Below are 12,167 nucleotides of genomic sequence, written 5' to 3' on the forward strand. Positions count from 1 at the left end.
TCAGAGTGTGGGGTGGACAGTGTGCTCGGACAGTTCTTTCCCCTCGGGGCAGGGTGTGGGGTGGACAGTGTGCTCGGACAGTTCTCTCCCCTCGGGGCAGTGTCTGGGGTGGACAGTGGTTTCAGACAGCTCTCTCCCCTCGGGGCAGGGTGTGGAGTGGACAGTGTGCTCGGACAGGGGTGTGGGATGGACAGTTTGCTCGGACAGTTCTGTCCCCTTGGGGCAGTGTCTGGGGTGGACAGTGTGCTCGGTCAGCTGTCTCCCCTCGGGGCAGGGTATGGAGTGGACAGTGTGCTCGGACAGCTCTCTCCCCTCGGGGCAGAGTGTGGGGTGGACAGTGTGCTCGGACAGTTCTCTCCCCTCGGGGCAGAGTGTGGAGTGGACAGTGTGCTTGGTCCATTCTCACCTCCTCGGGGCAGGTGTGGAGTGGACAGTGTGATCGGACAGCTCTCTCCCCCGGGGCAGAGCGTGGAGTGGACAGTGAGCTCGGACAATTCCCTCCCCTCGGGGCAGTGTCTGTGGTGGACAGTGAGCTCGGACAGTTCCCTCCCCTCGGGGCAGCGTCTGGGGTGGACAGTGAGCTCGGACAGCTCTCTCCCCCTTGCGGCAGGGTGTGGGGTGGACAGTGTGCTCAGACAGTTCTCTCCCCTTGGGGCAGAGTGTGGGGTGGACAGTGTGCTCGGACAGCTCTCTTCCCTCGGGGCAGGGTGTGGAGTGGACAGTGTGCTCGGACAAGTGTGTGGAGTGGACAGTGTGCTCGGACAGTTCTCTCCCCTCGGGGCAGTGTATGGAGTGGACAGTGGGTTCAGACAGCTCTCTCCCCTCGGGGCAGAGTGTGGGGTGGACAGTGTGCTCGGACAGTTCTCTGCCCTTGGGGCAGAGTGTGGAGTGGACAGTGTGCTTGGTCCATTCTCACCTCCTCGGGGCAGGTGTGGAGTGGACAGTGTGATCGGACAGCTCTCTCCCCCGGGGCAGAGTGTGGAGTGGACAGTGAGCTCGGACAGTTCCCTCACCTCGGGGCAGTGTCTGGGGTGGACAGTGAGCTCGGACAGCTCTCTCCCCCTTGCGGCAGGGTGTGGGGTGGACAGTGAGCTCGGACAGTTCCCTCCCCTCGGGGCAGTGTCTGGGGTGGACAGTGAGCTCGGACAGCTCTCTCCCCCTTGCGGCAGGGTGTGGGGTGGACAGTGTGCTCGGACAGTTCTCTCCCCTTGGGGCAGAGTGTGGGGTGGACAGTGAGCTCGGACAGCTCTCTCCCCTCGGTGTAGGGTGTGGGGTGGACAGTGGTTTCAGACAGCTCTCTCCCCTCGGGGCAGTGTCTGGGGTGGACAGTGTGCTCGGACAGCTCTCTCCCCTCGGGGCAGTGTCTGGGGTGGACAGTGTGCTCGGACAGTTCTCTCCCCTCGGGCCAGGGTGTGGAGTGGACAGTGTGCTCGGACAGCTCTCTCCCTTCGGGGCAGTGTATGGGGTGGACAGTGGGTTCAGACAGCTCTCTCCCCTCGGGGCAGTGTCTGGGGTAGACAATGTGCTCGGACAGTTCTCTCCCCTCGGTGTAGGGTGTGGGGTGGACAGTGTGCTCGGACAGGGGTGTGGGGTGGACAGTGTGCTCAGACAATTCTCTCCCCTCGGGCCACCGTGTGGGGTGGACAGTGTGCTCGGACAGTTCTCTCCCCTCGGGCCAGGGTGTGGGGTGGACAGTGTGCTCGGACAGCTGTCTCCCCTCGGGGCAGGGTGTGTGGTGGTCAGTGTGCTCGGACAGTGGTGTGAGGTGTACAGTGTGCTCGGACAGCTGTCTCCCCTCGGGGCAGGGTATGGAATGGGCAGTGTGCTCGGACAGCTCTCTCCCGTCGGGGCAGTGTCTGGGGTGGACAGTGTGCTCGGACAGCTCTCCCATCGGGGCAGTGTCTGGGGTGGACAGTGGGTTCAGACAGCTCTCTCCCCTCGGGGCAGTGTCTGGGGTGGACAGTGTGCTCGGACAGTTCTGTCCCCTCGGTGTAGGGTGTGGGGTGGACAGTGTGCTCGGACAGGGGTGTGGGGTGGACAGTGTGCTCAGACAGTTCTCTCCCCTCGGGCCAGCGTGTGGGGTGGACAGTGTGCTCGGACAGTTCTCTCCCCTCGGGCCAGGGTGTGGGGTGGACAGTGTGCTCGGACAGCTGTCTCCCCTCGGGGCAGGGTGTGTGGTGGACAGTGTGCTCGGACAGTGGTGTGAGGTGGACAGTGTGCTCGGACAGCTGTCTCCCCTCGGGGCAGGGTATGGAATGGGCAGTGTGCTCGGACAGCTCTCTCCCGTCGGGGCAGTGTCTGGGGTGGACAGTGTGCTCGGACAGCTCTCCCTTCGGGGCAGTGTCTGGGGTGGACAGTGTGCTCGGACAGCTCTCCCTTCGGGGCAGTGTCTGGGGTGGACAGTGTGCTCGGACAGCTCTCTCCCCCTTGCGGCAGGGTGTGGGGTGGACCGTTGGTTCAGACAGTTTTCTCCCCTCGGAGCAGGGCGTGGAGTGGACAATGTGCTCGGACAGGGGTGTTGGGTGGACGGTTTGCTCGGACAGTTCTGTCCCCTCGGGGCAGGGTATGGGGTGGACAGTGGGTTCAGACAGCTCTCTCCCCTCGGGGCAGTGTCTGGGGTGGACAGTGAGCTCGGACAGTTCTCTCCCCTCGGGCCAGCGTGTGGTGTGGACAGTGTGCTCGGACAGTTCTTTCCCCTCTGGGCAGGTTGTGGAGTGGACAGTGTGCTCGGACAAGGGTGTGGGGTGGACCGTTGGTTCAGACAGTTTTCTCCCCTCGGAGCAGGGCGTGGAGTGGACAATGTGCTCGGACAGGGGTGTTGGGTGGACGGTTTGCTCGGACAGTTCTGTCCCCTCGGGGCAGGGTATGGGGTGGACAGTGGGTTCAGACAGTTCTGTCCCCTCGGGCTAGGGTGTGTGGTGGACGGTGTGTTCGGATAGTTTTCTCCCCTTGGGGCAGAGTGTGGAGTGGACAGTGTGCTTGGACCATTCTCTCCTCCTCGGGGCAGGTGTGGAGTGGACAGTGTGTTCGGACAGCTCTCTCCCCCGGGGCAGAGTGTGGGGTGGACAGTGTGCTCAGACAGTTCTCACCCCCTCGGGGCAGGGTGTGGGGTCGACAGTGTGCTCGGACAGTTCTCACCCCCTCGGGGCAGGGTGTGGGGTGGACAGTGTGCTCGGACAGGGGTGTGGGATGGACAATTTGCTCGGACAGTTCTGTCCCCTCGGGCCAGGGTGTGGTGTGGACAGTGTGCTCGGAGAGTTCTCTCCCCTCCGGCCAGGGTGTGGGGTGGACAGTGTGCTCGGACAGCTCTCTCCCCTCGGGCCAGGGTGTGGAGTGGACAGTGTGCTCGGAAAGGGGTGTGGGGTGGACAGTGTGCTCGGACAGTTCTCTCCCCTCGGGGCAGGATGTGGGGTGCACAGTGTGCTCGGACAGTTCTCTCCCCTCGGGGCAGTGTCTGGGGTGGACAGTGGTTTCAGACAGCTCTCTCCCCTCGGGGCAGGGTGTGGAGTGGACCGTGTGCTCGGACAGGGGTGTGGGATGGACAGTTTGCTCGGACAGTTCTGTCCCCTCGGGGCAGTGTCTGGGGTGGACAGTGTGCTCGGTCAGCTGTCTCCCCTCGGGGCAGGGTATGGAGTGGACAGTGTGCTCGGACAGCTCTCTCCCCTCGGGGCAGAGTATGGGGTGGACAGTGTGCTCGGACAGTTCTCTCCCCTCGGGGCAGAGTGTGGAGTGGACAGTGTGCTTGGTCCATTCTCACCTCCTCGGGGCAGGTGTGGAGTGGACAGTGTGATCGGACAGCTCTCTCCCCCGGGGCAGAGTGTGGAGTGGACAGTGAGCTGGGACCGTTCCCTCCCCTCGGGGCAGTGTCTGTGGTGGACCGTGAGCTCGGACAGTTCCCTCCCCTCGGGGCAGTGTCTGGGATGGACAGTGAGCTCGGACAGCTCTCTCCCCCTTGCGGCAGGGTGTGGGGTGGACAGTGTGCTCGGACAGTTCTCTCCCCTTGGGGCAGAGTGTGGGGTGGACAGTGTGCTCGGACAGCTCTCTCCCCTCGGTGTAGGGTGTGGGGTGGACAGTGGTTTCAGACAGCTCTCTCCCCTCGGGCCAGTGTCTGGGGTGGACAGTGTGCTCGGACAGCTCTCTCCCCTCGGGGCAGTGTCTGGGGTGGACAGTGTGCTCGGACAGTTCTCTCCCCTCGGGCCAGGGTATGGAGTGGACAGTGTGCTCGGACAGCTCTCTCCCCTCGGGGCAGGGTGTGGAGTGGACAGTGTGCTCGGACAAGGGTGTGGAGTGGACAGTGTGCTCGGACAGTTCTCTCCCCTCGGGGCAGTGTATGGAGTGGACAGTGGGTTCAGACAGCTCTCTCCCCTCGGGGCAGAGTGTGGGGTGGACAGTGTGCTCGGACAGTTCTCTGCCCTTGGGGCAGAGTGTGGAGTGGACAGTGTGCTTGGTCCATTCTCACCTCCTCGGGGCAGGTGTGGAGTGGACAGTGTGATCGGACAGCTCTCTCCCCCGGGGCAGAGTGTGGAGTGGACAGTGAGCTCGGACAGTTCCCTCACCTCGGGGCAGTGTCTGGGGTGGACAGTGAGCTCGGACAGCTCTCTCCCCCTTGCGGCAGGGTGTGGGGTGGACAGTGAGCTTGGACAGTTCCCTCCCCTCGGGGCAGTGTCTGGGGTGGACAGTGAGCTCGGACAGCTCTCTCCCCCTTGCGGCAGGGTGTGGGGTGGACAGTGTGCTCGGACAGTTCTCTCCCCTTGGGGCAGAGTGTGGGGTGGACAGTGAGCTCGGACAGCTCTCTCCCCTCGGTGTAGGGTGTGGGGTGGACAGTGGTTTCAGACAGCTCTCTCCCCTCGGGGCAGTGTCTGGGGTGGACAGTGTGCTCGGACAGTTCTCTCCCCTCGGGGCAGAGTGTGGAGTGGACAGTGTGCTTGGTCCATTCTCACCTCCTCGGGGCAGGTGTGGAGTGGACAGTGTGATCGGACAGCTCTCTCCCCCGGCGCAGAGTGTGGAGTGGATAGTGAGCTGGGACAGTTCCCTCCCCTCGGGGCAGTGTCTGTGGTGGACCGTGAGCTCGGACAGTTCCCTCCCCTCGGGGCAGTGTCTGGGGTGGACAGTGAGCTCGGACAGCTCTCTCCCCCTTGCGGCAGGGTGTGGGGTGGACAGTGTGCTCGGACAGTTCTCTCCCCTTGGGGCAGAGTGTGGGGTGGACAGTGTGCTCGGACAGCTCTCTCCCCTCGGTGTAGGGTGTGGGGTGGACAGTGGTTTCAGACAGCTCTCTCCCCTCGGGCCAGTGTCTGGGGTGGACAGTGTGCTCGGACAGCTCTCTCCCCTCGGGGCAGTGTCTGGGGTGGACAGTGTGCTCGGACAGTTCTCTCCCCTCGGGCCAGGGTATGGAGTGGACAGTGTGCTCGGACAGCTCTCTCCCCTCGGGGCAGGGTGTGGAGTGGACAGTGTGCTCGGACAAGGGTGTGGAGTGGACAGTGTGCTCGGACAGTTCTCTCCCCTCGGGGCAGTGTATGGAGTGGACAGTGGGTTCAGACAGCTCTCTCCCCTCGGGGCAGAGTGTGGGGTGGACAGTGTGCTCGGACAGTTCTCTCCCCTTGGGGCAGAGTGTGGAGTGGACAGTGTGCTTGGTCCATTCTCACCACCTCGGGGCAGGTGTGGAGTGGACAGTGTGATCGGACAGCTCTCTCCCCCGGGGCAGAGTGTGGAGTGGACAGTGAGCTCGGACAGTTCCCTCACCTCGGGGCAGTGTCTGGGGTGGACAGTGAGCTCGGACAGCTCTCTCCCCCTTGCGGCAGGGTGTGGGGTGGACAGTGAGCTCGGACAGTTCCCTCCCCTCGGGGCAGTGTCTGGGGTGGACAGTGAGCTCGGACAGCTCTCTCCCCTTGGGGCAGAGTGTGGGGTGGACAGTGAGCTCGGACAGCTCTCTCCCCTCGGTGTAGGGTGTGGGGTGGACAGTGGTTTCAGACAGCTCTCTCCCCTCGGGGCAGTGTCTGGGGTGGACAGTGTGCTCGGACAGCTCTCTCCTCTCGGGGCAGTGTCTGGGGTGGACAGTGTGCTCGGACAGTTCTCTCCCCTCGGGCCAGGGTGTGGAGTGGACAGTGTGCTCGGACAGCTCTCTCCCCTCGGGGCAGTGTATGGGGTGGACAGTGGGTTCAGACAGCTCTCTCCCCTCGGGGCAGTGTCTGGGGTAGACAGTGTGCTCGGACAGTTCTCTCCCCTCGGTGTAGGGCGTGGGGTGGACAGTGTGCTCGGACAGGGGTGTGGGGTGGACAGTGTGCTCAGACAGTTCTCTCCCCTCGGGCCAGCGTGTGGGGTGGACAGTATTCTCGGACAGTTCTCTCCCCTCGGGCCAGGGTGTGGGGTGGACAGTGGTTTCAGACAGCTCTCTCCCCTTGGGGCAGGGTGTGGAGTGGACAGTGTGCTCGGGCCATTCTCTCCTCCTCGAGGCAGGTGTGGAGTGGACAGTGTGTTCGGACAGCTCTCTCCCCCGGGGCAGAGTGTGGAGTGGACAGTGTGCTTGGACCATTCTCTCCTCCTCGGGGCAGGTGTGGAGTGGACAGTGTGTTCGGACAGCTCTCTCCCCCAGGGCAGAGTGTGGGGTGGACAGTGTGCTCGGACAGTTCTTACCCCCTCGGGGCAGGGTGTGGGGTGGACAGTGTGCTCGGACAGGGGTGTGGGATGGACAGTTTGCTCGGACAGTTCTGTCCCCTCAGGGCAGGGTATGGGGTGGACAGTGGGTTCAGACAGCTCTCTCCCCTCGGGGTAGTGTCTGGGGTGGACAGTGTGCTCGGACAGCTGTCTCCCCTCGGGGCAGGGTATGGAGTGGACAGTGTGCTCGGACAGTTCTCTCCCTTCGGGCCAGGGTGTGGTGTGGACAGTGTGCTCGGAGACTTCTCTCCACTCGGGCCAGGGTGTGGGGTGGACAGTGTGCTCGGACAGCTCTCTCCCCTCGGGCCAGGGTGTGGAGTGGACAGTGTGCTCGGAAAGGGGTGTGGGGTGGACAGTGTGCTCGGACAGTTCTCTCCCCTCGGGCCAGGGTGTGGTGTGGACAGTGTGCTCGGACAGTTCTCTCCCCTCGGGGCAGGGTGTGGGGTGGACAGTGTGCTTGGACAGTTCTCTCCCCTTGGGGCAGAGTGTGTAGTGGACAGTGTGCTTGGTCCATTCTCACCTCCTCGGGGCAGGTGTGGAGTGGACAGTGTGTTCGGACAGCTCTCTCCCCCGGGGCAGAGTGTGGAGTGGACAGTGTGCTTGGACCATTCTCTCCTCCTCGGGCCAGGGTGTGGGGTGGACAGTGTGCTCGGACAGGGGTGTGGGATGGACAGTTTGCTCGGACAGCTCTCTCCCCTCGGGGAAATGTCTGGGGTGGACAGTGTGCTCAGACAGTTCTCTCCCCTCGGGCCAGGGTGTGGGGTGGACAGTGAGCTCGGACAGCTCTCTCCCCCTTGCGGCAGGGCGTGGGGTGGACAGTGTGCTCGGACAGGGGTGTGGGATGGACAGTTTGCTTGAACAGTTCTCTCCCCTCGGGGCAGGGTATGGAGTGGACAGTGTGTTCGGACAGCTCTCTCCCTCGGGGCAGAGTGTGGAGTGGACAGTGTGCTTGGACCATTCTCTGCTCCTGGGGGCAGGTGTGGAGTGGACATTGAGCTCGGACAGTTCTCTCCCCTCGGGCCAGGGTGTGGGGTGGACAGTGTGCTCGGACAGTTTTCTCCCCTCAGTGCAGGTTGTGGAGTGGACAGTGTCCTTGGACAGTTCTCTCCCCTCGGGGCAGAGTGTGTAGTGGACAGTGTGCTTGGTCCATTCTCACCTCCTCGGGGCAGGGTGTGGGGTGGACAGTGGTTTCAGACAGTTCTTTCCCCTCGGGGCAGTGTCTGGGGTGGACAGTGTGCTCGGACAGTTCTGTCCCCTCGGGGCAGGGTGTGGGGTGGACAGTGTGCTCGGACAGCTCTCTCCCCTCGGGGAAGTGTCTGGGGTGGACAGTGTGCTCAGACAGTTCTCTCCCCTCGCGCCAGGGTGTGGGTGGACAATGTGCTCAGACAGTTCTCTCCCCTCGGGCCAGGGTGTGGGGTGGACAGTGTGCTCGGACAGTGGTGTGAGGTGGACAGTGTGTTCGGACAGCTCTCTCCCCTCGGGGCAGGGTATCGAATGGACAGTGTGCTCGGACAGTTCTCTCCCGTCGGGGCAGTGTGTGGGGTGGACAGTGTGCTCGGACAGCTCTCCCTTCGGGGCAGAGTGTGAGGTGGACAGTGTGCTCGGACAGCTCTCTCCCCCTTGCAGCAGAGTGTGGGGTGGACAGTTGGTTCAGACAGTTTTCTCCCCTCGGAGCAGTGTCTGGGGTGGACAGTGGTTTCAGACAGCTCTCTCATCCTCGGAGCAGGGTGTGCAGTGGACAGTGTGCTCAGACAGGGGTGTTGGGTGGACGGTTTGCTCGGACAGTTCTCTCCCCTCGGGGCAGTGTCTGGGGTGGACAGTGTGCTCGGACAGTTCTTTCCCGTCGGGGCAGGTTGTGGAGTGGACAGTGTGCTCGGACAGGGGTGTGGGGTGGACAGTTTGCTCGGACAGTTCTCTCCCCTTGGTGCAGTGTCTGGGGCGGACAGTGTGCTCAGACAGCTCTCTCCCCTCGGGGCAGGGTGTGGGGTGGACAGTGTGCTCGGACAGTTCTCTCCCCTCGGGGCAGAGTGTGAGGTGGACAGTGTGCTCGGACAGCTCTCTCCCCCGTGGCAGAGTGTGGAGTGGACAGTGTGCTTGGACAGCTCTCTCCCTCGGGGCAGGTGTGGAGTGGACAGTGTGCTCGGACAGTTCTCTCCCCTCGGGGCAGGTGTGGAGTGGACAGTGTGCTCGGACAGTTCTCTCCCCTCGGGCAGAGTGTGGGGTGGACTGTGTGCTCGGACAGTTCTCACCCCCTTGGTGCAGGGTGTGGGGTGGACAGTGTGCTCGGACAGTTCTCTCCCCTCAGGCCTGGGCGTGGGGGTGGACAGTGGTTTCAGACAGCTCTCTCCCCTCGGGGCAGGGTGTGGAGTGGACAGTGTGCTCGGACAGTGGTGTGGGGTGGACATTGTGCTCGGACTGTTCTCTCCCCTCGGGGCAGGATGTGGGGTGGACAGTGTGCTCAGACCGTTCTCTCCCCTCGGGGCAGAGTGTGTAGTGGACAGTGTGCTTGGTCCATTCTCACCTCCTCGGGGCAGGTGTGGAGTGGACAGTGTGTTCGGACAGCTCTCTCCCCCGGGGCAGAGTGTGGAGTGGACAGTGTGCTCGGACAGCTCTCTCCCCCGGGGCAGAGTGTGGAGTGGACAGTGTGCTTGGTCCATTCTCTCCACCTCGGGGCAGGTGTGGAGTGGACAGTGTGCTCGGACAGCTCTCTCCCCTCGGGGAAGTGTCTGGGGTGGACAGTGTGCTCAGACAGTTCTCTCCCCTCGGGCCAGGGTGTGGGGTGGACAGTGTGCTCGGACAGTTCTCTCCCCTCGGGCCAGGGTGTGGGGTGGACAGTGTGCTCGGACAGCTGTCTCCCCTCGGGGCAGGGTGTGGGGTGGACAGTTTGCTCGGACAGTTCTCTCCCCTCGGGGCAGGGTGTGGGGTGGACAGTGTGCTCGGACAGTTCTCACCCCCTCGGGCCAGGGTGTGGGGTGGACAGTGGTTTCAGACAGCTCTCTCCCCTCGGGACAGGGTGTGGAGTGGACAGTGTGCTCGGACAGGGGTGTGGGGTGGACAGTGTGCTTGGACAGTTCTCTCCCCTCTTGGCAGGGTATGGAGTGGACAGTGGGTTCAGACAGCTGTCTCCCCTCGGGAAAGTGTCTGGGGTGGACAGTGTGCTCGGACAGTTTTCTCCCCTCTGGGCAGGTGTGGAGTGGACAGTGTGCTCGGACAGCTCTCTCCCTCGGGGCAGAGTGTGGAGTGGACAGTGTGCTTGGTCCATTCTCACCTCCTCGGGGCAGGTGTGGAGTGGACAGTGTGTTCGGTCAGCTCTCTCCCCCGGGGCAGAGTGTGGAGTGGACAGTGTGCTCGGACAGCTCTCTCCCCTCGGGGCAGGGTGTGGGGTGGACAGTGTGCTTGGACAGCTCTCTCCCCTCGGGGCAGGTGTGGGGTGGACAGTGTGCTCGAACAGCTCTCTCCCCTCGGGGCAGGGTGTGGGGTGGACAGTGTGCTCGGACAGCTCTCTCCCCTCGGGGCAGGGTGTGGGGTGGACATTGAGTTCGGACAGCTGTCTCCCCTCCGGGCAGGGTATGGAGTGGACAGTGTGCTCGGACAGTTCTCTCCCCTCGGGCCAGGGTGTGGGGTGGACAGTGTGCTCGGACAGCTCTCTCCCCTCGGTGTAGGGTGTGGGGTGGACAGTTTGCTCGGACAGCTCTCTCCCCTCGGGTAAGTGTGTGGGGTGGACAGTGTGCTCGGACAGTTCTCTCCCCTCGGGGCAGGGTGTGGGGTGGACAGTGTGCTCGGACAGCTCTCTCCCCCTTGGGGCAGGTTGTGTAGTGGACAGTGTGCTCGGACATTTCTCTCCCCTCGGGGCAGGGTGTGGGGTGGACAGTGTGCTCCGCCAGTTCTCTCCCCTCCGGCTAGTGTGTGGAGTGGACAGTGTGCTCGGACAGCTCTCCCCCCTCGGGGCAGGGTGTGGGGTGGACAGTGTGCTCGGACAGTTTTCTCCCCTTGGGGCAAGGTGTGGGGTGGACAGTGTGCTCGGACAGCTCTCTCCCCTCGGGGCAGCTTGTGGAGTCGCGATGTGCTCGGACAGCTGTCTCCCATTGTGACAGGTTGTGGAGTGAACAGTGTGTTCGGACAATTATTTCTGGGTTGTGCTTGGCTCTTGTTTGGATTACCCACCCAATCGTTAGATATACCTTAAACCTGTCCCCCGACAGCCTCAGCTGGTATGCTTAGCTCTGCCGGGCTTTACTGTGGGAGCTGGGGCTGACTGAGACATTAGGTGTGGAGAAAGGTGATGTCCAGTTCACCATTGTGGGCGGAGTGATTAAGGCGAGTGTGGGAGGGTCGGGAACATTGCGGGGGAATGCGTGGGATTATTAAAGGGCATGGGTTATTGTGTTGGAGGGAGAGAGATTATCGAGGGGGTGGAAAGTGTTTATTAATGGGGCGTTATTAAAGGGTGGAGTTGTGTTCTTGAGGGGAGAAGCGCAGGGGTGGGGTTTTTTGGGGAGGGAATATGGGGAGGAGAGATTATTGAGGGGGAGGGCAGGGACTTTTGAGAAGAAAGGGGCTATTAAAGGGAGGTGGGGAGGGATTATGGGGGAGGGATTTATTTGGGATTGTTGAGGTTGTTACTGAGTGAAGTGTGACAAGGTACTTGAGATTTGGAAGGGTTTATGGGGAGAGTGATTGGGGCTGGAGGGGTATTAAGGGAGGATGGTTTACTGGGGGGGAAATTGGGGGATTCATGGACAAGTTAATGGGGTTATAATGTGGAATAGTGGTTATTGGGTGCAGATGGGGCATTAATGGGGGTCATAGGGGGACTGGGCTTCTTGGGGGGGTAAAGGTGGGGGTTGGGGTGGGGTTATAGCTGGGATGAAGGGGTTATTATAAGGATTGTGGAATGTTGGAGGGCCTGAAACAGCGGAGAGTTTTCTGGTACAGAATGCGGGAGGTGAATGTGCCCGACCTGTCCTGAGTGCTGACCTTGACTCCTTGCTTGTACCTTCCGTGCCTCCACCTCCCCCCCCCAACCCCTCCCCCACCCCACCCCCCTCCGCCAGGTTTGCGAAGCTCCTCCTCCGCCTGCCCGCCCTGCGCTCCATCGGACTCAAGTGCCTGGAGCATCTCTTCTTCTTCAAGCTGATTGGAGACACTCCCATCGACACCTTCCTCATGGAAATGCTGGAGGCGCCGCACCAGATGTCCTGAGGGTGGGGGTAGTGAGGGGTGGTGGGGGTGGGCGGGGGAGTGAAGGGTGGGGGCGGGGTGGGGGTGGTGGGGTGCGCTTCTCAACGGATCCGGAATGGAACGAAACAGCATTGCCCCTCCCGCCACGAGGGGGGTCCGGGAGGAAAGCAGCCGGGCGGATGCCTGGCCTCCGCGATGCGTCGTTACAAGCCTTGCGGCCGCTTGGCCACGGCATTGACTCTCGCCGAGTCCGCCACCGTGAAAATACGGCAGTGCCCTGACCTGGTGAACTCAGCAAGCGCATTGCTGGGCAGAGTGATGTTGGAGAGGCTCCC

The 12,167-nt window shown here is 62.7% G+C and overlaps 1 protein-coding gene across 2 annotated transcripts in view; it reads left to right on the forward strand.

The window, feature by feature from the left end:
- LOC121291565 (retinoic acid receptor RXR-beta-A-like) overlaps nt 1-11,866 on the forward strand; it is a 93,974-nt gene extending 82,108 nt beyond the window's left edge. For both annotated transcript variants that reach the window (XM_041212932.1, XM_041212931.1), the window contains one exon: nt 11,706-11,866. In XM_041212932.1, the coding sequence (XP_041068866.1) occupies nt 11,706-11,853 (148 nt within the window). In that variant the 3' untranslated portion in view covers nt 11,854-11,866. The remainder of the gene's footprint in view (nt 1-11,705) is intronic.
- The last annotated feature ends 301 nt before the right edge of the window (nt 11,867-12,167 follow it).

The sequence above is a fragment of the Carcharodon carcharias genome, chromosome 19 (genome assembly GCF_017639515.1).
Source record: "Carcharodon carcharias isolate sCarCar2 chromosome 19, sCarCar2.pri, whole genome shotgun sequence".
Taxonomy (NCBI): domain Eukaryota; kingdom Metazoa; phylum Chordata; class Chondrichthyes; order Lamniformes; family Lamnidae; genus Carcharodon; species Carcharodon carcharias.